The sequence below is a fragment of the Melitaea cinxia genome, chromosome Z (genome assembly GCF_905220565.1).
Source record: "Melitaea cinxia chromosome Z, ilMelCinx1.1, whole genome shotgun sequence".
Lineage (NCBI taxonomy): Eukaryota > Metazoa > Arthropoda > Insecta > Lepidoptera > Nymphalidae > Melitaea > Melitaea cinxia.
The window spans coordinates 5602417-5628229 of record NC_059424.1 but is presented as its reverse complement, the minus strand read 5'-3'; the positions used below and the strand labels follow the sequence as shown (position 1 = coordinate 5628229).

Sequence of the window (25813 nt, the reverse complement as noted above, 5' to 3'; positions counted from 1 at the left end):
GACATTTATCTTTTACCAGAAAAGAATGATTCACTTTCTTTAAGCATGAAACACATTGTATTGTAATCTGTCACAAATATATGACACTTCATTTATTGGGCATGTAGTTTATTAGCAAAGAGTAAAATAACTTGTTTGTAAGTCAACCAAAGTCGCTAAATTGCTTGTATTTTTTAACAATTTTATTATTCCTTTACTTCAAACAATCAACAATTTTATTATTCCTTACTGAGATAAGAAAACCAAATGCATCAAGTCAATAATCTTGTGCCCGGCGGACTCATTGGCACCTGACTTATAAGCTAGTTCTTGTGAATACCATACATGCTGTTGCCAAATAATTTATGTAGCTTAAACGTCACGCGGATATTTGCTGATTTCATATGTTTTTTGTCTTTTGAGCCCCAACACAGGATTATCATTCTCCTATGGCCTATTCTACTTCCTATTGTCGAAGGTTATTTGTATTGTCATCCGTCAAATAGCGTTATTTACACTTGGTGAAACAGAGCTTAGGGGCAAAAAAAATCTTAAAGTTACGAAAAATAAATGTGGCGGTATAAATTACGCCAGATAAATTAATTAATAATAAAATTTAGGTAGTGTGTAACCACCTTTGAATTTTCCAGCCCCCTAGCACTAAAAATTATATACCTAGTCTGTGCCTTTTTACTTCGCAAATTTGCCCTGTCTGGTAAGTATACTGTAAAAAAATAGTATATTAATTCATTACAAGTATGTAAAGGCTGTCATTGCAGAGTTCCGACAAATGTCTACCCGAGCTTAGGCGCAGCCGAAGGCGACGGTTGACGGTCGGAACAAGTTGCAATGACGGTTCCGTACGTGTACTGAACGACTATTTTTAATAAAGTTGCGAAAAAATGAAGCAATTTAATAAAATAATAAAAACACAATAAACTCAACTTAACCTTTATTTCTTATAAAAGTTGTAATTCACTTATACATTGAAATTGGTACAGTTTTTTATACTAACTGGGGAAGTTTTAGGTTGCATATTTACTGTTTGAGACAAACTATTATTAATTTCGTATGATTGTTCATGTATATTTGTCATACAATGGCGTTTGCTAGTTGATGGAGTTGGATCTGATGAATTATCATTATCAACGAAGGTAGATGGACGAACGTTCTCTGCAACATGTGGATGGAGACGGACTGGACCTTAAATTAATGGAGTGTGGGATTTTTTTCCCAGTTTCTAGTTTGTTGTTTAATGAATCACCAATATAGCTTTCTGCAACTTTGTAATCTGATATTGAAACAAATTAGTAGCTTCTTTTTCGAAATATACGTATTTGCATGAATCATAAAAACTTCTATGAATTTTTTTAGTAAAAACTTCATGGTTGGTTTTTCTTTATAAAAGACATTATTTTGACAGTTCGGAAAGAGAACACACGAGTTCGGGGAAAGGTAAAAAAAAAGCACGAGTATGTAATACACATCAGTAGGGCGACACTCTTTTTGCTATACTTTGTATACCAAACTTGAATTTTTATATAAATTGGCAAAATTGTACGTCAAAATGAAAAAATTTAAACGTCGGAAACGTCGTAATTGTCAAATTTTGACTCAAACAATTATTTCCTAACCGCCATATTATATTGCAATCACCGAGTAACCACACCCGGAATTTTGGATTTTTAGTTTTTTCTGCATATATATTTTCTGAGCCCTAATACTTTATTGTGAGAATATTATCCGTCGCTTCTAGGGATTTACTATGGGTTTGTATTTGAACCTGAATCATTGGTCTTTTTGGTCGAACGAAGTAATTTTGCTTTTGAAAATAAGTTCTTAATATCTATATCAACAAAAAATAATAGTATTTTATAGTTATACCTATATTTTTATTACTTATACTATATTTTTCTGTTTTCATTCCTTTAGAAAATACAGTGAAACGTAATGTGAGATATCAAAAATGTACTATTTGTGGTCTAAAGAGGACCCCTGGACTGGAGCCAATGTATTTTTGAAGAAGTTTCCACTTGATCCAGATCGGTTAGTGTAAATATTACTATGCTCTGTGTTGTTAACAATAGAACAATACAGTATTTAAATAAATTCTACTTAAAATCTTTATAACAGTAAATAGCTAACTGTAGTAATAAAGTAATATTAAAGTATTATACATACTTATGTATACTAGAAAACTAGTTGTAGGCTATGTAAAATTTAAACTTTTAATTTAAATTGACGATTAAAATTCTACTCTCAGGTGTCATTCTTGGGTCAAAGCAGTTGGTAATGAAGACTGCTTACATACCCGTTAAAAAATTGCATGAAATTAAATATTTGTGTGGATATCACTTTGAAAAAAAGTATTTTAATACAAAGGGCAATAGATTAATTAAAAATGCTATTCCAACATTAAATTTGCCACAACCATTGGATGACAGTCTTTTGGTAGATTTTCCTTTATATGGTGAAGAAAAAGAAAAATCTCAAATCTTGAAAGGTGCAATTTTTTTTTATATGTTTATGATAATTATAAATTACATTACAATTATTTTTTCTCAATGTTCTTGTTTGACTATTTATCTAGCCTTATATCTGGTTCATAATATGCTAATTGATGTTTATGATAAATTCTTTTTTATTTTCTAGTTTTCAAGATATAACAAATTCAGAGAATGTGCAATGGAATGAAAATATTTTATCTAAAGGTGAGTAAACTACTTTATTATATTATATTTATTTATGTTATGTTGTTAGAAGTAACAAGTGTTTTTAAGAGGTACAGCATCTTGTTAGTTCATGTTTGGTTATGTAATATATTTTTAATGATGGATAAAATTAAGATTTTTATTGTTAATTAAATGAACTTACTTATAATTTTAATAACTTGCTGTTGCAAGTCTTATTATATCATATAATAGATTATTGTTAGTCAATGTTCTAAAAAATCATCTGACATATATTTAATTTATTATTTATACATTTACCTAGATAATATTGGCCCTTAGATATCAGATATCTAAGGCTGATTGATATACATATTGCTGATAAAATGAGAGATATATGTAAAACACTTTCTGAGAATCTTTAATATCTTTTAACACATATATGCAATGATTCACAACATATGATACAAATGATCCAATGCAGTATAAGATTTTTAGTCTATTTTTCTATAAAATGATTATGAATAACACCTTCGGAAAATAATCATTTTCATCTTCTATATAACAAGATAAGTAATCATTAACTTTAATTTTAAAATAAAAATAATTTCATATCAAATCTATACTATTAGTATAAAGCTGAAGAGTTTGTTTTCTTGAACGCGCTAATCTCTGGACTTACTGGACCAATTTGAATTTTTTTTCAGTATTTGATAGCCCATTTATCAAAGAAGACTAGGGCTATAGGCTAAATATTATCACGCAAAGACCAATAAGAGTGGAGCACCAATGAAGAATTTTCAAAATCGGATTTTTTCCTTCTGAGACCTTCCCCAGCTAGCCCAAAGTAACTATTCCACGCGGACAAAGTTGCGGGTAGAAGCTAGTAGAAAATAAAATTCAAATAATTTAAGTGTGAGTAAATAATGGAAAATGTAAAAAAAAAAAAAAATTAACAAGTAATAGATACTAGATATATTTAGATATTGTACTACTATTTTTCAGATGCTGAATACAGCTTTCTCTCTTTGCCCTCTACTTCGCAGGCACCACAAGGACTTACTTTTGAAAAAACACTAGGTAAGAATAACAAATGAAAATTTCACATTTTTGATTACATAAAACATTAACAAGTAACATGTCTACTATAAGCATATAGCTAATTAGCATTTAATTTTATGACACAAGTTCACTTTATTATATAAAATATTTCTCTAACTGTATATGTTACTACATAGATAATTATAAACAACTAAAACATTTTTATGTATTAATTTTTTTTAAATGTTTATTTGTCTCAAAATTGAATTTTATACATTTAGATGAGTAGCCTGTTACTCCAGTTGTGCTGGTTCTATTTTCTGCAACGGGGGTTGTAGGTTCGATTCCTGCCTGAGTCTGGGTGTATTACAATACATAATTGTTATAATTTATATATATATATATATATATATATATGCATGTTGGTTGTTGTCTATAAAACAAGTGTTAAGTTCCTTACCTTAGGAAAAGACAACCGTGTGTATGTGTTAAAGATATTTATTTATTATTGTTCACTTTTATCAATGTAATTACAGTTTCCCAGAATGAATCAGTAGAAAATGTTAAAGTTCCTGTTCGCAACTATGAAAGAATTGTGGGAAAACCTAATAGAAATAGAGGTATAATTTTCAACAATCTTTTAATGTAGCAAAGAACGTAATTCAGTATAGTTCCTTGTAGCCTACTCCTTTTTAAATTATTTTTATTGAAATTATTTTCAAATCATAATTTACAACTCCAACTACAAGGGATTAAGTTGTGGTAGTTATTAATGTAGTTATGTGGTAGACTATGTAAATAGTAGTAGTTAGTATCTATCCATAATATATATATATATATATATATATATATATATATATATATATATATATATATATATACACTGCAGGCCAATATATAATGCCAATATATGTATATATGCCCTGAATATTGTTATAAAGAAAAAAAAACGTTTATTCTGTTGCACATAACGTTTATTACTATTACAGTGTGTTAGTTTAATACATTAATACAATTCTATGAAAATAAAGCTAATCCGGAGTGGTCTCCATTGGCTGCAATACACTTAAAAGTTGAGGCCAGTTATTAATAGAAGCACACACTCTTTCTATGGGAAAATTATTTATTTCATTATACCTATGAATAGCCCAGTACACATTTGACTAATATCAAGCATATGAGAGTCAAATCAATTTTTAATTATACTGCTTCAATAATTTACATTTTATAAATCAAAAGTTTGCTTAGTTTTGTTAAATATGCATTAACATTAATGTTTAACAGTTTCATTTATCTATATTTTATACATTTATATATATGTATATATTTCGATATTATACTATTAAAGTATAGTATAGTTTACAAAATAGAATGACAAAATAATTTATTTAGATATAGCTCTTTCCTTAGTAATCAAATATGTATATTTTATTGTTATATTTCAAGTAAATTGAAGAAAAAGGGAAAAAAATAATTACATTCAGTGATTCCAATTGTATCATGCAATGGGCATTCCTTTGTCGTATACTTGTGTTATTATTTAAAGCAAAATTAAATACATATTAAACTGTAACGATCACTAATAAAATATATCAATATTAGCGTTGTTTAATATTGAAATAAAAATAATAAATGTATCTTAATATAATAAAAGCAATAAATTATTTTATAATATTATATTTAAGTAAAAATTTATGAAAAATAAGGAATAAATCACATTATACATAATATTGTATACTTTCAACGTATGTATGTACGTAATACGTACATACACAAAAAAATGTATATATAATAACAGGATTTTTTTTTAATTTCAGATTCTACATTAACTGAACGTGAGAAGATCCTGCTGAATCATTTGACTCAAACTAAATTAAGCTTAAAGCGTTTGGCAGTCAAAATGCGAACTGTGAGGAAGACACTAATAAATTGTTTGTAGCTTATAACGATATTAGCAGGGTCCGCACTGACATGCCTAATAGAAATAATAATGATGACATTCAAGTTGTTGATGAGATAGTTTATCCTGTTTTGTCTTTGCCCAATGAAATCGATTTCTTTTTATATGAAAATGATTTATGTAACTTTTTGGAGCAGCCAGTAGTATATGTTAGTGGTTATTTAGCTGCAAAATTATTAGAACGAAATGTCAGTAATGTAAAGATTCGTTAAAAGTTGATAAACCAGTAGACAACTTAAACAATTAGTTTTAAAGAATGGTGGAAAGATTCGAGCTCATTGTGCTTTCCTTCTAAACCTTTATGTCATTTTGTAAACAAGAGCCAAATTCATTTCAAAGCTATTATATCTCAGGACTTAAAAATTAAAAATATAAAGCAGTAGACTAGTTTGCAATTAAGTAATGAGGATTTTATAGAAAAAAACAAATCAATTAATTCATAATCTTTGTTTATTATTCATTAGAAAATCATGTAAAGACAAAAATATACAATTAGAATAATGTGATCAAGACAAAGCTTAGATAACAACTTTTAAGATTCTTGTTGAATATTTATATTTATATTGTCAGTATTATAAAACAATGTTTGTAGAAAACATACATATTGGCAGTTCTTCTTGACATCTAATGTCTTTGCAATGTTTTTTGTTTTCCAAGTTTTTAAATGTGTATATTTTAGCTTAGAAACAAAAAAAAATTTCCGCTGTGGCTTCGCCCACATAGATTACGCGATTTTCGCTATTTCGTTTTCTCCCATAATCCGCTGTTCGTTTATCCATATACCATTAAATGGCGTACATGGAATTGTAGCATCCCGTGAAAGAATTTTTAAAATCGGTAGTACTTTATGGAATTACCTACTACAAACATTTAATAATACAAAAATAAGAATTTAGATGATTACTCTAAATATATTCTTATTATGTTTGTAAATCATTATGTTTTTTATCTGTATGCCTAGGATCATTATATAACGCTTTTCAGAATTGTTTTTTACTTAGATATTATCTGTAAATATGTTATGTTTGTTTGTTATTTACTGTATGTCGGATCGTTACATATGTAACGTTTAAAAATTTTAGATTTTTGTGAATATGTTATAGGTCAAATTCATTCATTCTTGGTTGTTATTGATTGATAATTACTGTTTTGCGAGATCATTTCATTTGTATCACTTCTTAAGAGTTGATTTTTTTGTGACTATGCTACGTTAAGTGTTAAATCATGTTGTTTGTTAATTTTTGATAATTACTATTTGTTACTATTTAAGTTGTTTTGTTAATATTTTTTTTATGCTTTAAAATCATCTTTTTTGTTATTGGCTGACAATTACTATTAGAAACTATTTAATTTGTTTTGTAAATGTTTGTTATGCTTTTAAATCATCTTTTTTGTTATTGTTACTTACTGTTCCATGGGTTGCAGGTTCGATTCCCGCCTGAGATTGAATGTGTACTACGTGTATTTATATATATATATATATATTATTTCTGTTTATTTATTTCAAAAAATGTACAGTCAGTTGTTACCTGTAACACAAGCATTAAGTTGCTTAACATAGGAATATATGACCGTGTGTATGTTATAAGATATTTATTTATTTATTTTAATTTGTTTTATTAAGAAGTTTATGCTATGTTTGTAAATCATCTGTGTTATAAGATTTATATTATATTTGTTCATATTTATTGATTTTAATTTGTTTTATAAATAAGTTTATGTTATGCTTGTAAATCATCTATGTTATAAGATTTATATTATATTATATTTATTTATTTTAATTTGATTTATAAATAAGTTTATGTTATGTTTGTAAATCATCTATGTTATAATTAAATATTAATTAATATCTTAATAATTAAGAATTTGTTTTGTTAACATGTTTTTTATGTTTTAAATCATTTTGTTTGTTATTGTTTGATAATTAATAGTTGTTATTATTTAATTTGTTTTGTAAAAGTGTTTGTTATTGTTTGATAATTACTATTTAATTTGTTTTGTAATGGTGGATTAAGCTCCAATCCTTCTCCTACTTGAAGAAAGAGGCCTAGAGTGTGCTGAGAGCTGTGGGATGTATCGCAGTATGTTTACGAAAATATAAAATTTGTTTGTTAGCTGTTGTGATCGACATGCCTTCAATAATGTAACTTTTTTGTATAACAACTTTAAATTTGAAAAGTACCGAGAGTTTTGTCCGGCTTTTTTTCCTCTCGGCCTACACTAGGTACATTAGGTTAAATAATTTGTTGTGATATTTATTTTATAAAGCCGATGACATAATAGATAGGTGATGTCTACCGAGACACTAGTGATTAGGGCAAAATAATGTTTGTAATGTTTAATTGTAACAATTACCTTCACTTTCGTTTAAAATGTAGATTTTTTTTCGCTGGTTAAGTGTAGTAGTACCAAGAAATTTAGTAGTAGTGTAGTATATACCAAGAATTTTTAAATATACATTATATATTTACAAAAAACCTTTTATTTTAAATAAAATTTATAAATTAAGAACCCTGTGCTCAAAAAGTATCGATAATTTTATCGACTAATTTATCGACCTTTTTCCACACTATTATCGATTTCCGGTAGGATAACAGTAACAACACTATGCTTCATTATTACCAATTTAACGAAAAAAAATAGAGCTCAACCACAAAGTTGGTACTTGAAGTATAGCAAAACCTTGAACCCGGAGCTCGACCGTGTCTATGGAGTGACACCTCTTTACTTATATACTCTTTGATACACATCCCGAACGCTATACGTTCCTGCAATACGCAACTTTTTGAGCACTTGTATTAAAAAATAAGTATATGACCCGGTGAACTTCGTACCTATCATACTCGTATATTTTTGAAAAGTATGGACAAAACACTTTCTGAACAAGATACTTGCAGTATAAATGTGGTGATAATTTAGTTGACCACAAAAGCAGATGTAAAAAAAATCATTTCCTTCCCTGAGACTTCGTCGAAATCTCTAATTTTTGTATCTAAATAAAATTATCAATAATATTACAGATAACCCAGACTTACACAACAGAATTAAATTTAACGTACTCTGTACTAAGATCTTTCGTTATTTTGCTCCATTTTATATCCCACCTAGTAATAGAAACTATCGTCGAAATTCCTTTATTTGTAGATCTACTACACAATTTAATGACTTTTTGTGTGATCATCGTGATGTTGATATTTTTCTGATTAAACCTTACTCTATTAGACGATTGGTGACCACAGAATGTTTCTCTTCCGATAGCTAATAATGTCTAAGCAGTTTAATGATCCAGCTAAGTTCTCGAACTATCCTAAGTTTAATTTTGCTTTAAACTGTTAAATAATATAACACTCTTTAGCTGTTAATTGTAAAAACGTCTAAATGGCTTTTAGTTTTTAATTGTATTTCTAATTTGTTATGTATAGCTGTAAGTTTTTCTGAATAAATAAAATAAAATAAGTCTTCCCTGAACTTCAAAGAATATTTCAAGATCAAAATTAGTCAAAACAAAGAGAGAGAAATGAATAGCAATTGATTTTTATGTATATAAAATAGATATCCATGGACAGGATGTATAGTTATTTATCACAATAGTGCACTTGTTTTATACTTTCTTAACAAAGTAATTTACATTAACAATTATTCACAAATTAAAATTTATAATTTTTTATTTCTCACCCTCTAACTGCATTATTCGTACTATATTATATTACTCTGAAGAAACATTTTTTATACCTATTAAATACAAACAATATGACTGCCGCTAAAACCATATTAATGTAATAAAAAATTTTAAAAGTTTACAATAAAACGCACACTTTAATCTTACATTTATTAATTTAATATACACCTATATCTAGTTACTGACACAAAGAAAATTTTTATAACCCAAATATTAAATGAATTTAAGAATAATTCGCACATGATATATATTTTATACCCCAAAAGTCAATAATAATTAATACCTTTAATTCAGTACAAATTTTTTTTAATACAAATTGTGATAATTATTTATATTTACATAAAATATGGTATAACCCAATTAAATATAATATAAAGAATGCAAATGTTCGTACAAACAAGATTTATATTAAATTACTGAGTGAAATGCACTGCATTTTTTTTTTATAAAAATCTTTCTCGCCATGAGTACAAACATACAAAGTTATAACCTGAGAATAATTACGTAGGCACTTGAGTACCGCGGTCGAGGCATGAGGAATAAAATAGTATACAACTATACAATAGTGATATCTGGTGGTAATGTCCCTGTGCGTTTCTTTGTGTCGAGGCAATATCGTATACAGAGTATAAAACCGGGACGATAGGCGATGCATTAAAACAGCGCAAGCAGTTACATTTACTAAAAAATTGCAGTGCGTACATTAAAAATGCAAAAAATCCTATGGAATGAATACTTTTAATTCAGTCAAAATTCACAAAGCATATTATTGTGATAAAATGCTACATTACTAAAGATTAACTCTAATAATTGATATTCACACCATAATATACTCTGTATAGTAAACCCCTGATAACATTAGTGATACGCAGTGTATCAGTAATTTCATCAACTTTAATCAAATTAATCGTTATGAAACCTTTATGGTTAAACCTAGAAATCCATCGCAAACGTTTATTTTTTAAATCAAATTACTCATAATGATAATTATTAGGAGGTGGAATATTCAGATGTCATCAATTTTCTAAAGTCACGGAATATATGTTCAATAACAAATCTTTAAATAGAAATGAAATTGCTTGATTAAGGATGTTTATTTGACAATGTATCTTTCATGAAGGTTCTGCGTTAAAAAAATTTAAAGCATCCTAAAATATGATGGGAGTAACCACCAACTATTATATTATTTTTATTAATTACAAAAATTAGTTCATTCAATCAATCAGGTCAGAGGAAGACATTGCTCTTGTATTTTCTTCTGTTCTCTATTTGTATATAAGACTATGATGTAATTATGAATAATGAAACCATCAAGTCTTAATGAATATTCCCACCTCTAAGGAAAATATATTCTTAAATTACAAATATGCAAACAACTCATAAGAACAATAAATAATGTAAATATACATGAGTCTTGTGATTAAAAGCATATAACCACTACATAACAGTTATGGTTAGTAAAACTATCAAGTTGGTATAGGTTATAAGGTATCAAAATTGTTTTATATAATACTCTATTCATAGGTACAAATGACTTATAAATGTTAATATTTTATAATCGTAAATGAAATCATATAAATTTGCCTTATCATGGTTATCAAATATATTAAAAATATTAAAAGCCTAAATAGGATACTGTAGCACAAGACTTATTTCTATTTATATTTATTGCTATTTATTTTTTTTGTTATGGCGTATTTAATAGTAATAATAATAAAAATAAGATGAACATAGTGTTTTATCTTATGCAGGTTGCATAATCGCTGTGATCATTTTGATGGTAAGCCACAAAAAATACTGTGACATATTACAACAGAACACATTTCCTTCTCTTTACTGGCTCCGGAGGCTCCAGAGCAGCTAGAATTGCCTCATCAAAAACATTCTTTAGCCCTTTCTGCAAATTTCAAAGAATAGTATCAAACAAAATAATAATACAATACATATTAATTATTCATTATTTTTATTATTTTATTATATATTTCTTTTATATCTCATTCAAAATATACAACAATACATATTAAGGAAGGTCATTATACCTGAGTAAGAGCTGAGCATTCAACATATTTCACCGCTTTCAACTCCTTTGCAAGTTTCTCACCCTGCTCGAGCGAAACAGGTTTCTGTTTTATTTTTGCTAATTTCTCCATAGTAGCAGGATCATCTCTTAAATCTATTTGAGTTCCCACCAGAAGGAAAGGTGTCTTTTGCTGATGATGAGTTATTTCTGGTACCCACTGTTAACATGCATATTGAATAAAGTATAAAAGGTAATGTTTAACATTTCACACATGGCAATGAAACTGTTATAGAGTTGTATGATTTCTTTTAAGCGACTCTGAGTACATTTGTACTTATATTCAAAACTATTTACCTTTTCCTTAACATTTTCAAACGAGCTTGGACTAACCACACTGAAGCATACAAGGAAAACATCAGTTTGTGGATAGCTAAGAGGTCTCAGTCTATCATAATCTTCCTGACCTGGTATAAGATATAAAATTAATTAATTTTATTATATACTAATTAAAATACAATTAACACTTAGGATGAAACTAGAGAACCCACAAAAGATAAAGACAAAATTGTAAACCAAACCTTAACATTAATAAAATTTTAAAAATATTACAAATGCATACCTGCAGTATCAAAGAGGCCCAAAGTGTAAGGTTCCCCTCCAATCATGACAGTCACAGCATAGTTGTCAAACACTGTGGGTACATACTCGGAGGGAAACTTGTTGGTAGTATAACTGATCAGCAAGCATGTTTTACCCACTGCACCATCTCCAACCACAACACATTTTATTGTTTGCATTTTGAATGTTGTCTATGATTTTTATTTTATTCCTCTCTTTCTTTTATTTTGACTAATTCAAAATTGTTCATGTAATTTGATGTTCATAGCACCTTGAAGTGAACCTTGGAATTGCCTGTAAATAAGTTACTCAATATGAATATCAAAATAAATTATTATTAATAAAAAATAATCAAGTCACTAAACCGCAAAGCTTACTTATTAAAAAACTATGACATGGCTAAAAAAATTCACTAATGATAAAGCCATTACACTAAAGCGCTGCTACATTCTAAAACAATATAAATATTACATACAATTAAAATTTTCAAAATGTTTCATTATTTTAAGAATTTTATACGTGATCTTAAGCAATGCACATTAACATTAACATTCTAAAGTGCAAAATAATATTTTAAAACATTAATTTGCATTTAACAATATTTGTTTACTAATATTTTTAAAACAAACAAACATTCTATACTGAAGTGATTATTTGTCAAACTGGTTAAGTCTGAGATTTTAATAATTATGCATTATGCATATCAAGAATTAAGAAATTATTATTTTGGAACATGTTAAAACATTAGTGATTTGTAACTATTAATCATAATATTATAGTTATGCTCAGGCATTTTACTACTACAAAAACATATTAGATGAAAAATCAATTTCATTGAAATTAAAGAAAAATGAACATACAAATGATCTCGCAATGCAATCCAAAATTTTAACATAATGTGCGGTTTAGTAGAATACGTTTTCTACATAGATAGTACGAACTAAAAGAGGACAATGACCTTATTTTATGTCATGTAAATAGACAGATTTTGTCTTATGAACGAATCCTTCATTCGTTTCGATTCAAACATAGTTATAAGTAAATAAATAATAAATAAAACACATTGTTGATTAAAAGATCGCCATGCTCTTTTCTTAATACAGAAACATTAGCTATGCAAAATTTCCGATTTGTTTTACAGATATACAATGATAAATTATTTGATAAAAATAAATAAAATTTAGTTTCCTTGGAGCCGTGAGTCAAAACTTACATAAGAATAACATTATTTGTTAGTTAATCGCTCATATAAAATGTAATTTTACATAATCACGTCACCATACAATTTGACGTCCATTTTGTGTCTGGTCAGGATACCCAAGTATGGAAGTAAAATATATTTGTATATTTTATCGTGTTATAGTGTATAATACTTACGTTTAGTTACACTATAGTTAAATAATTGTTAATATTGAATTGTAATACACGAAATACGCCAAGAAACTACAAACTGAACGTAGCTGGTAGCGGGTTGGATCTTTTACAGTGACGCCATTGATTAAGGTTTCAGTCACAGATAAGAAAAAAGTACTTACAGGTAATAAATAATATGTTTTGAAAAATAGGCCTACATTTTAGTTTGCAAATTATTTTTTGGATGAAATTTAAAATACATATGTTCTTTATTTTTCTCTGAAGGCATGAGAATACTTCACAGACCGTTTGTATTTTTTATTTATTTAGTCTATGGTAAATGATGGTTTGTCTGAGTCACAAATCAATCAATACAAATCGGTCCAGCCCAAGAAGCTTACGTGTTTTGTATAAGCTTCTTGGTCTAGCCGTTTCAGAGATTACCCGAAACAAACAAACAGACAGACAGGCAAAAATTGTAAAAAATGTTAATGTAAAAATATAAATTTATTTATTTCGTAACTCTGCATCATCCAATTCAACATCCAACTGCTGGCTTTGAAATACACAGGCCGAAGACGGGCAGCAGCGTCTTCGGTGCGACAAAGCCAGTACTGCGGTCACCAACCCGCCTGCCCAGCGTGGTGACTATGGGCAAAACACATGAGTTCACGTTATTTTTGGCGTAAACTTGTGGAGGCCTATGTCCAGCAGTGGACTGTATAGGCTGTAATGATGATGATGATAATGATGTAACTCTGCAAACTGAACAATAATTATTTTAAAAATTCCACGCGGTCAAAGTTGTGCGCACACCTGCTAGTTTGAAAAAAATTTAAGAAAATAATTTATTGCAATAATACTGATTTTAGTGTATCATAATAGCTAATTTTTATTTAAGGATATGCGGTTACCAACCCGCCTGCCCAGCTTGATGACTATGGGCAACACACATGAGTTTACGCCGTATTTAGCGTGAACTTGTGGAGGCCTATATCATGCTGTGGACTGCGATAGGCTAAAGTGATGGTGTGACGCTTTCAAAATATGGCATGGCATTATTTATGGCACATATGTACATATATAAAGTATTTTTTTTTTTAATTATAGATGGCAGGCCGATTCATAAAATTTTAAGAGAAAGTTTTTTTTCATGTATCAAACACAAATAAAATCCCTCATTTATATTATGAGTAAGAAATAGTCGTGGGTCGTAACGGCTTTTTATGTGTAATCGGTTATACGTAGTTTCGTGGATACGCGTAACTAGTTTCGAAACTGCTTATTTTTCGTAACTAGTTATTTTTGTATACAGCATCAGTACGGGACGGCGACGTTATATTACTTTTGTTTGTATTATGGTTATGAAGTAGTTATATGTTATAACTTGTAACACATACGAATGCCGTTACGTACGTTAATATTGATGGATAGTATAATCAAATTAACTTCCCTTCATATTTTATCCAGGCTTACGACTGGCTGCAAAACATGTTATTTAAATTACTTGTTTGATTTTTGTGTAGACATAATAATCGATGCAGGCGTATTTAGAAGTTCATTTGATTTTATGTACAGTTTTTAATTATTTTTCGAAATACATACATACATATAATTAAAAATACAACAAAAACCCCACACTTTTTAGAATATACTTCAACACGAGACGATAACATTAATCGTTAATAATTAATCACTCGTCAACTATCTTAATACTAAATAGTAAATTCGAAAATATTTAAAAAGAAACACGACCGAAATTAAAATTTCTTAAAAAAAACTGTGCGTATTAAGAGCCATTTCACAAAAATCGGTAACAATCCGCGAAATTGTAATATTTTGACGTCGCTAATCTCAGTGTTGGATGCAATAATGTAATTTATATTCTTGAAATATAATAGAGCAACCTTTGTTGTAGTCCATAGTCAGATCAGAATTTTGATTTATATTATGTGTATAAAATTATTAACCTTTTCATCAGCCTCCTCCCTGGGTAAACGGTCGCAATGTATACTTTGAAGTCCTACTTTTCAATAACCTCTACGTTGAAACCATTTTAAAAAAATATCATAATATGTGGAATATAATTTTGTTGCACACTATCATAGATTTTTATTCCATTTGTATCTCTATTAAACGATAAAAAAAAATTTAAAGTTACGAATATTTTCCAAATAAGTACAATTTTAAAAGCTATATTTCTCTTAGAAAACTAAGAAATTTTAATGAACTATCTTCATCAAAGTAAACTTACATCATTAAGGAATACAAAAAAAATAATTAAAAGATGTAATCATTTTTAATACATTTTATATTAAATAATAAAAAGATGGTATATATTACCACGCATTAAGCCCAGAAAATCAGTCGAGCGCTAGCGCTCTTAGAGGTAAGGTCCACGCCAAATTCTGCGCAGCCGTCTCTTTCGCTCACACGCGCCAAGCGCCTGTTGTTATAGCGGATAAAACGCATTTGATACTTTCATAATAAAATATAAATAAAATAAACATATTACGAAAATGACTGTAAAATAATATAATGATAATTTCTGTAAACAAATGTGTAATTTAATTTTCTTTTCTCACACTATCAATACAAATAGGCATTTCAATCTGTTTGTCTTGTTATTTGTTAATTAATATGTTTGTCGGTGTCCATGTCATAAAATGCTATTTTATTCATATCGTAAATATTAGATTCATTCGTAAACTGAAAAAACTAAATCAATTAAAAAAAATTGTAAAATTGATTTTTTTATTTTTATTTTAAATTTATTGACTGTTGTTATATAACATACTTGAAATTTTTAACAAATTAATTATGTAAATAACATTTTATACCTTAGTTATTAATTTTTATTATACATTAGAAAATGATCAAGATGGTCTTTTGGTTGTCACACTATACTTACTAGCACAAAGATCGCGCGGCTCGTACGACTCGCGCGATGCGACCAAATTTACCTAAACTTGCAGAGCGTAAAATTGTGAAATGGCTCTTAAAATAAACTTAAGCTCGTAGTCAATTGCGTACAAAATCCCACAAGCATTTCGAAAACAAAGATGCATCTATAGTACTTATAGCCACCTCTTTTTATTCTACGCGTAAGCGTATCTGCGTATTGTAATGATTAATATTAGTAACCTGTTACGTTATTAGGTAAAACTCTTATGCGCCGGTCGTTGTGTCGTTTTTGATAAAACTGCGTACGCAAAAAAAAAACTGCGTACGTAAAATAATCGTTACATTCGTATCGGCGAAACTCAAAGAGCAACACGGAGGGAGTAGCCATGTACAGGCGTTCCCCTCTGTCAAGGTATAAGGCCAAATGGCCATATGCAAACAATAAAACTAGTTGCAGCCGCACTGATCACTAGACTAAATCTAGTTGCGCGATTGAATCAACGTCCTTCAAAAAATGCCAAATTGTTCTGTTTTTTGCTGCAAAAAAAGATCTGCCACGTCAAATTTACTAAAACATGGCGCTACCTTTCATACGTAAGTATTTTTTAATCACATTATTACTTGTATATATCTTTTAAACCTTTTTTAAACTTAAAAATTACAAATATTATCGTTCGTGTTGACTGGATTTGTTTACCAACACAGGCCGCTCGCCTGCATACAATATGCGGATCGGTCGAGCGACTGATCGGAGTCTATTTCCGAGAAGTCACTGTTGCCGAGTGATAGTGTTGTTACCGGTTTGTTTGTAGATGGTTATCGATAAAAACGGCAAAGGCAAAAGAGGAGACAGACATTTTTGAGATTTTGATTTATTTAAAATATTATATTGCTAGCTTTTTTTAATAAACATGGTTATATAATAAAATTGTATTAAATTAAATATAATACACGTTTCGTGAGTATTAATACATTTTACTAGAATTACTTAATGTGAACTTCCACCATAATGTTTTATATAAAAATTTGGCAGGTTTTCTAAAAATCCAAATTTAAGGGATACATGGAAAAAAAATTGTAATAACAGACTAACCTGGACGCCCAGAAAAAATAGTGTAATTTGTTCAGATCATATCATTACCACTAACTTTCAAGTGTTGGCGAACAATAGAAGGAAATTAGTCGAGGGCACCAAACCAACACTAACGCCACACTGTTTTTGTCCCGTAAGTTTTTTTTTGTCTCATGTACAAGGTAATCAAGATATGGTTCACCTTAGTCATAGTAGTGAAATGAAGCTTAGATTTATCAACTTTGAAAATTAACAATGTCCATCCTTTCAGAGTCATCAACAAATCATTCAATCTAGCAGATGACAAGCTATCATCTTATGATGCCATTAGTGTTACGCTCCCTACTCCCGCTTCGTTGACATCACCGTGTACATCATCAACTCCTCAAAATGTATGTTAACTTTAAATCGTTTATTGTAGACTGGCATTGTTTGGCATAACAAGGTTGCATCAAACGTATTGTGACATAATTATAATAGTTAGACACAGGCTGTCGCGACACCTTTTAACTGACTTCCAAAAAGGGAGGTTCTCAATTCGACTATTTTTTTATGTATGTTACTTCAGAACTTTTGACTGGGTGAACCGATTTTGATGATTTTTAATTTAACAGAAAGCTGATGTTTACCATGTGATCGCGTTTAAATTTCATCGAGATCTGATAACAACATTTTGAGTAACCTTTGATAACGCGTCTATATTACGTATATTGTATTACTTGTCGATGTAATTAAAGTCAGCTTTGTTTTCGTTTGCGAGCAAATACAATTATTGTAGATAATGATGTGTTGTACAAAGTCTTACTACATTATGTATTTCTATTATCATTAGTTTTTGCAGCGTACGCAATGTAAGGAATTTTTTAGGTTATTTTTTTATCCCTTGGGTTACATTATTGGAGTTTTAGTAAGGATCCCTAATATTTTTGAAAATATAGTATAACCTATGTCGCTCAAGGATAGTGTAGCTTCTCAACGGTGAAATAATTTTTTGAATCGGTCCAGTAGTTTCGGAGCCTATTCAATGCTAACAAACAAACAATCAAATCTTTACTCTTTATAATCGTTTATTTTACATGAAGATGTTTGATTTGTAGTATATAATAAATTAAGTCTATTTTTATAATAACATCTTACCTTTGTATCATTTTAAAAACCTTATTTCCCTAACCGAGTACTTGAATTTATCGATAATGGATATCGACAGTTGTTACAACCACGGCTGTAGGCAACTTGTCAGTGTAGTTGCGGCGTGTCATTATACTGTAATGACACAGAATGTATCTATGTGTGTGTGAAAAATGTAAGTGTGATTTTAATTTAGTATGTGTGAGTTTCGTAGTGACACGATTATTTTTATGTGGGAATTAGATAAAGTGTGCATGTGTGTAATTTCCCCCGCAAAAAATGACAGAAAGTTTTGTATCGTTACTAGACGCAATGGCTACTCCCCTCCGTGTTGCTCTATGGGCGAAACTACGTACATGGTTACTAGCTTCGTAACTAGTTACTGAAACCGATTACGTTAAATAACGCCCAACGCTAGTAAGAAAGCTAATGCTATGAGTAAGTAAGCCATAAATTACTAATAAGTAATTTATATAAATATCGGTATTTCTAAATAATAATATCGATATTTCGATATATCGATATTTTATCAACAGTCCTATCGCGTACGCGCCATTTTGGGATATTATGTTACGTATAACTTATACTTAATCTGTGATCACTCTGTTATATTATGATTTACATGGATAGAATCATTGGAGAAAAAGCGCGGGAACTTTGAAGTGAAAAGGCGGTCTTTTTTTTTCAAAAATATTTTATTAATTTTATAATTCATTCACTGGAGTTTTTTATAAATAAATACTTATAAATTAATCAAGAGATGGGGAGAAGTAAGAAAAGGAAAAAGAAGGAGGAAGGTAACGCTGAGGACGACTCGTTGAGCTCCGACTCCGAGTCCATAAAATCTGTTGAGCTAACAGACGCCGAAAGGTATGCCCCGTTTCGGGTAGCCGATTACGTGCGGCACTACCCTGAGAACGGGGGTAATTTTGACTATATTGTATTCCTGGAGAGTACAGAGGCTGACAAGCCAATCGGAACAAGAGACATGATGACACTCGCTAATAGCATAAAAAAATATAATAAAGGCGTGAAACAACTAAAACGCATTAATAAAAGTAAAGTTGGAGTTATCTTTGATAGACCTGCTTTTGCTAACGCGGTCTTAGGCAACAAAAAATATCTTGATGGGTACAAACTTAAAGCTTCCCTTCCGGCTGCCGCTACAGAGGTCACTGGGGTAATTTCTCATGTGCCTATAGAATTATCCAATAAAGAAATATATTCAGCTCTAACTAGCACGAAAAATATTATATCTATACGTAGATTTATGCGACGTGTAAGAGAAAATGGAGAAATAAAATTAATCCCCACAAAAACAATTTCTATAACCTTTTCCTGTCCCAATTTACCAGATAGTGTGGACCTCAACAGCTGGCGGTTCGAAGTACGGCAGTACATCCCGCCAGTAAAGCAGTGTCTAAAGTGTTTAAGATATGGTCATATTGCAAAATTCTGTAAAAATTCACAAAGATGCAGCATTTGTGGCGAAGGTCACAATTTTAAAGATTGTCAGACTCCTTATACTGCAGCCAGTTGCTGTCACTGCTCTGGCAATCACATTGCCATATCCCCTGCATGCCCTGTTAAAAAAGAAAAAATCCAGCTTAACAGAGATAAATTTCAGAAAAAAAGCTTTGTTGATGTTTTAAACAGCTCTCACTTTCCATCATTAAACAAAACTGATCAGTTCTTATCTCTTTTAAATTCCGAAATAATACTCAAATCTATTACAGAAGCTTTAGTAAAACTTATAACACTAAACAAAAATAATGAAATACCTATCTCTTCCCAAAATATTAAAAATGTCCTGCAAGATACACTAAAAAAGGTTACTAATAAATAATTTGTACTTTATGGATACTTTAAATATTGTGCAATGGAATGCTCAGAGTATTCTACACAATCAACATATTTTTAATTATTTCCTTTTGGACAAAAATATTCACATTGCGTTAATTTGTGAGACTTGGTTAAAGCCTTGTCAAAAATTTAAGATACGTCATTACAATGTAATTCGTCTTGATTCAGGAAACACCCACAATGGCGTAGCCATATTAATACATAGCTCTATTTCTTATTCTAAAATTGATACTTTTTATGATGACTCCATTCAAAATGTTGTTGTTCGTATAAAATACTCTAGCAACAAAGAACTTACTATCATAAGCTTTTACAGTCCAACTAATTGCAATCCTGCTTTTTCTAAATCTAAACTAGACAGGTTAATTAAAAGTTTACCAGAACCAATCTTCCTAGCAGGAGATTTTAATGGCCTAAACTCAGCCTGGGGCTGTTCTACTTCTAATTGTCGAGGCAAAGACATTTTAGAGTCTATCAATAACAATAATTTGGTTATACTTAATGACGGAAGTATGACCACTGTTGGTTCGCACATATGGAGACAGAATGCTCTTGACTTAACCTTAGTATCACCTTCATTGGCTCTAGAGTGTGACTGGTCAGTACATGACGATCCCTTAGGCAGCTACCACTTTCCTGTAATCACAAAAATTTTACTTAATAACAATCATTACAATGCCACTCCTATTCCCAATAGTAGCTCACTACCCTGCTTCCCTAACCTGAACAACGTTGATTGGAACATTTATAATTTAAATGTCCAACTATTGCTCACTGAATTTTCTCTTGATACACAAGACCCCCTTCATAACTACACAAAATTTACAGATATTTTACACTCAGCACTGTGGAAATCATCTTCTATTTCTAAGCACTCTTTGGTTAATACAGCTTTATCTTCATGCTCTCCTTCTAACTTAAATAAAAAAAAAAAACTTCTTCCTTGGTGGAATTTCAATTGCACCAAAGCCGTATTAAATAGCAAAAACGCTTATTTGACTTTTAAATCTGATCCCACTGAGGCTAATTACATTAATTTTAAAAGACTACAAGCCACCAAAAAATATATTATCAGAAATGAGAGAAGAAACAGTTGGATAAAACTTTGTGAACAATTTAACAGATCGACTCCTATATCAGTCATTTGGACGTATATGCGAAAATTTAACAAAAGCTATTCTCCACCTTCCCATAACAACTCTGACTATTCTTGGATCTTTGATTTTCTCAAAAAATATACTCCAGATACTGTAGAGCCAGCCTTTAATCTTAATTCTTTCTGCCATATTCTTCCTAATCAAAATTTTATTATAAAATCTTTTACCATTGTCGAATTAAATTCTGCTATTTCATCCAGAAAAGACTCTACACCTGGCCTTGACTACATTTCATATAAAATGCTTAAACACCTGTCTTCTCAATCTAAACTAATTTTATTAAATATCCTGAATCTTCTTTGGGAGCATAATCTTATTCCTATGGATTGGAAGGTTGATTGTTTAGTACCTATCTTAAAACCCAACAAGGACAAGTTTAACTTTGATTCATATAGACCTATAGCATTGACTTCTTGCATGGGAAAAATATTTGAACAACTTTTAAAACAAAGATTGGAACATTTCATAGAGTCTAATCATATTTTACCTTCTAATCAGTTTGGTTTTAGAAGAGGCAGGTCTTCAAGGGAGAGCATTGCTCACTTACATCTTGATATTTATAATGCTATACAATCAAAGCAAGCTCTCGCTGGAGTTTTCTTCGATGTAGTTGGAGCCTTTAATAATGTTAACCATCATATTCTATCCACGGAATTAGCTGCGATTGGTTTACCTGTAAAAGTTATACAATGGATTTTTAATTTTTTGCACAGTAGGAAGGTATTTGTTAAGTATAATAATAGACTTATTGGTCCAAGGCTTTCTCATAAAGGTACATGTCAAGGTAGCATTTTGAGTCCATTGATTTTCACACTTTATATACATAGATTAAACTTAATTCTAGGCTCTCATATATACAATTTACAGTTTGCTGATGATTTGGTAGTCTATTGTTCTAGTAATAATATAACTACCCTAAATCTTAAGTTAAACGAAGCTTTAGTTAAATTAAATTCTTATTTTAATTATCTTGCATTGGACATTAGCTTTGAAAAGTCTAAAGTCATAGTTTTTAATAAAGTAGGGTCTGAAAGAATTAAAATAAACTATAATAATATATCTCTTCTTATCACAAATGAAGTTAAATTTTTAGGTGTTATATTCATGAATAACTTATCATGGAACAAATATGTAGATCACATAGTTGATAGAGCTCTTAAGGCTCTTAATATTTTAAAGTCTCTTGCAAAAACATATTGGGGTTCTGATCCAAAAATCCTTCTTACCCTATATAAATCTCTTGTACGCAGTCATTTTGAATATGGATTTCTATGTTTTTCTGCTAATGACAAGTTGGTTAACAAATTAAATATTATTCAAAATCACAGCCTGAGACTTATCACTGGCGCCATGAAAACAACCCCAATTAATTCGTTACAGGTCGAGTGCAACATTTCCCCTTTACACCTTAGATTTAAATATTTGAAATACTGTTTTTTGCTAAAACTGTTTTCCATTAGTAATCATCCTCTAATTAAAAAGCTTAATTACTTACATAGTAAATATCCTGTAAATGCTCCATTAACTTCTAATAACCCATTTATTCTCTTCGAATATTCATTCATGTTAAATCTAAATAACCAACACAAAATACACAGTTCTAGCAATTGGATGTGTTACGAAAAGGAGTTTGACTGTCTTATTAATCAAATCGATATTATTATTGACCATAAGCTAAAAGAGCGCCAGGAAGTTTACAACCTCATAGCACAATACTCTGATAAGTTCAAACAAGTTTACACAGATGGATCAAAAAATGATATAAATGTTTCCATGGCCTATTATGTACCTCATCTGAAGTTTGGCCAAGGCGTCAGATTGAAAAAGGAGATATCAATATTTACAGCTGAAGCTCTAGCAATTACTGCTGCCCTAGAATTCATTAAAAAACAAACTAATCAATATTGGCTGATCATTACTGACAGTATGAGCGTTCTAAAGGCTTTAGATAATTATCAATTCAGTGCTAATACAAACTTCATCATTTTAGAAATAAGACATCTCCTTTATCAACTATCCAGAAGAAACTACAACATCAAATTATTGTGGACACCTTCACATATAGGAGTAAGGGGAAATGAACATGTGGACTTTCTGGCACGTTCAATTGTTGACAGTGACAGCGGCAGCCCTGTTGATGAGAATGTTGCCGTACCATACACTGATCTATTAGTTGCTATTAAATCAAAAATCCTATCTGATTGGCGTGATCTTTGGCGACAAACCTTGTTAAGAAAAGGATCTTGGTATGCTCAGATAAATCAAGATATTGGAAAAAGTCCTTGGTTTACTAAATCGCATCAACATAGAAGCAGAAAATATTATACAATACTATGCCGCTTGAGATTTGGACATTGCAGATTTAATGCACATTTGAATCGTATGCGTATCATCTCATCGCCCGTTTGCCCACATTGCACCAACAACTCTACACAGTCTTTAGATCACATATTTTTTGAATGCTCCGCTTTTAATCTGGAACGCCTCTTATTTATAGCCAACTTGTTATCAACTTCTGGACCAAAAAATGTCCCGCGCAATACACAAGATTTATTGACTAATTTGGATAACTATACTAGTATATTTGAATTTATTTGCAATACTATCAATGATATTTGAAACAGGATCAGGACCTTCATTCATCGGATGTGAAATTTTATTTTGATATTTCAGGCTTCGGCCTATTACAGACTTGGTTTCGACCTCGCCTATCACTTATAGACAAAGAAGAGTAGACGAAAATATGAAATTTCAGACTTGGTTTCGGCCTTACTCTACCAGTCATCGAATCAGAAGAACAATAAAGTTACTTCAGACTTGGCTCCGGCCTTTTGATATATCAGAACGAAACTTACAAATTCAGACTAGGCTGTATGGATTATAGTCCTTTGCCTTTCCCTATTGGGGATAAATTTTAAAACAACAATTATGATTTACATGGCTTGGTAGCGGCGCGATTTTTCATTTCCTTTGTATTTAACTATAGTCAATATTTACTTCACGAACTAAAACATGGATAAGGATAAAAAGACAGAAAGCATAGTTCAAGTTCATAATAGTTCAAGTGAAGAAGAATACGAAGTCGAAAAAGTTTTAAATAAAAGAACCGTAAAGGGAAAGGTGCAGTATTTACTTAAATGGAAAGGTTGTAAAGAAGAAGAGAGTACATGGGAGCGAAAAGAGAACCTGCACTGTGAAGAATTAATTAAGGCATTCGAAAATAGCCGAAAGGAAAAAGAGGCTAAAGCAAAGAAACCAAAAGCACGTGCAAGCACTAAAAAACGCAAGCTTGACAGCGAAGATAAAAGTAAAGTCAGCAAACAGAATGAATCTAAGAAGAAAAAAAAAGATGAGAAGGCTAAATCTGGTTTTGAGAAGGGTTTAAAAGTAGAACAAATAATAGGAGCAACAGATGCAACGGGAGAACCAATGTTTTTAATAAAGTGGGCTGATTCTGATGAAGCTGAACTTGTTCCAACTAAAGTTGCAAATGTGAAATGTCCACAAGAGGTAATTGCCTTCTATGAAAAGAGGCTGACGTGGCACACTCCAGTCGGGTCGGAGTGAAGCAGCTGTGATAAAAAAAGACTCATTAAGTGATAGTGTCCGGTGTTTTTATTGAGTGTAAGAAGATTACTACCTGTTATATTTTAAATAAGGTACAGTATATTTATCTAAGGTTTTGGATGACAACGTTATTTTATTTCTTGCTTTGTCGAGTTTGAGTTCATTGCAATTGTTTGTCATAGATGAAATTTCCAGTTATGATTACATAGTTTTAATAAGTGACTGCAAGTATATAATTTTTTCCTGTGATCTGTCGAACTGTTTAATAAAAATAAATAACCTAATGTAATAAACAGCACAACTAGAAGTTTACTTGTGCTTTCTCCACAGGTACGCACAGTATTCGCACTTCAAGATATATTCAGAAGCGGAATACTATAAACTTGAAATAGATGGATATGAAGGCAATGCTGGCGATTCGCTAAATGATCCGTGGTATGGATCCAACAACAGTCCTTTCTCTACTTACAACAGGTAAAAATATCACACTTCTATTACCTATTATAAAGTAAGAGCCTTTATCATTCAGCTATAATAAAATGGTGTAAGATCCGACATAAGAAATATGTGTATACCCACATGTGTTTAATTTTGTTTTATGAGGGTATTTATTCCTTATATTCTATCTCATACTAAAACGTTACATCTTGGTTGCACTAACTTAAGAACTTAATGACATTGGAAATGACAATTTCTGATATCTCAATTTTGTCAGCCTTTAACAGCCTTTTAACAACAGATTCCTATTATATTTGACGTGAAGCTATGATAATTAGATAACGTCATAGTCACACTATTAGCTG

The 25813-nt window shown here is 30.2% G+C and overlaps 2 protein-coding genes and 2 long non-coding RNA genes across 5 annotated transcripts; 3 read left to right on the top strand and 1 right to left on the bottom strand.

The window, feature by feature from the left end:
* The first annotated feature begins 1623 nt into the window (after positions 1-1623).
* Positions 1624-2670, top strand: LOC123668533. Of its 2 annotated transcripts, none has more exons than XR_006745587.1 (3): positions 1624-1748; positions 1912-2025; positions 2632-2670. It is a non-coding gene; the product is annotated as an uncharacterized LOC123668533 (long non-coding RNA). The 2 variants fall into 2 exon arrangements; XR_006745586.1 differs by lacking the exon at positions 2632-2670 and adding an exon at positions 2243-2468.
* Positions 2671-3670: 1000 nt separating this feature from the next.
* Positions 3671-5590, top strand: LOC123668534. The gene is made up of 3 exons (XR_006745588.1): positions 3671-3728; positions 4226-4309; positions 5507-5590. It is a non-coding gene; the product is annotated as an uncharacterized LOC123668534 (long non-coding RNA).
* A 4457-nt stretch (positions 5591-10047) lies between these two features.
* On the bottom strand, positions 10048-13489 carry LOC123668575 (cdc42 homolog). Its single transcript, XM_045602307.1, has 5 exons — positions 13344-13489; positions 11968-12260; positions 11703-11812; positions 11368-11565; positions 10048-11225 (listed from the first exon to the last, which is right to left on the bottom strand). The coding sequence occupies exons 2-5, from the start codon at positions 12143-12145 to the stop codon at positions 11136-11138; spliced, it is 576 nt and encodes a 191-aa protein (XP_045458263.1). The 5' UTR covers positions 12146-12260; positions 13344-13489; the 3' UTR covers positions 10048-11135.
* Positions 13490-24374: 10885 nt separating this feature from the next.
* Positions 24375-25010, top strand: LOC123668746 (chromobox protein homolog 1-like). Its single transcript, XM_045602441.1, has one exon. The coding sequence runs from the start codon at positions 24456-24458 to the stop codon at positions 25008-25010; it is 555 nt and encodes a 184-aa protein (XP_045458397.1). The 5' UTR covers positions 24375-24455.
* Positions 25011-25813: the final 803 nt, after the last annotated feature.

Bases quoted from the DNA above. Each gene is read 5' to 3' on its own strand.
- LOC123668575 (XM_045602307.1), bottom strand. From the start codon at position 12,145: ATGCAAACAATAAAATGTGTTGTGGTTGGAGATGGTGCAGTGGGTAAA. The intron at 11,566-11,702 runs GTAAATAGTTTT...GCATGTTAACAG, and splicing joins TTGAAAATGTTAAGGAAAAG to TGGGTACCAGAAATAACTCA. The intron at 11,226-11,367 runs GTATAATGACCT...TGAAATTTGCAG, and splicing joins AATGCTCAGCTCTTACTCAG to AAAGGGCTAAAGAATGTTTT.
- LOC123668746 (XM_045602441.1), top strand. From the start codon at position 24,456: ATGGATAAGGATAAAAAGACAGAAAGCATAGTTCAAGTTCATAATAGT.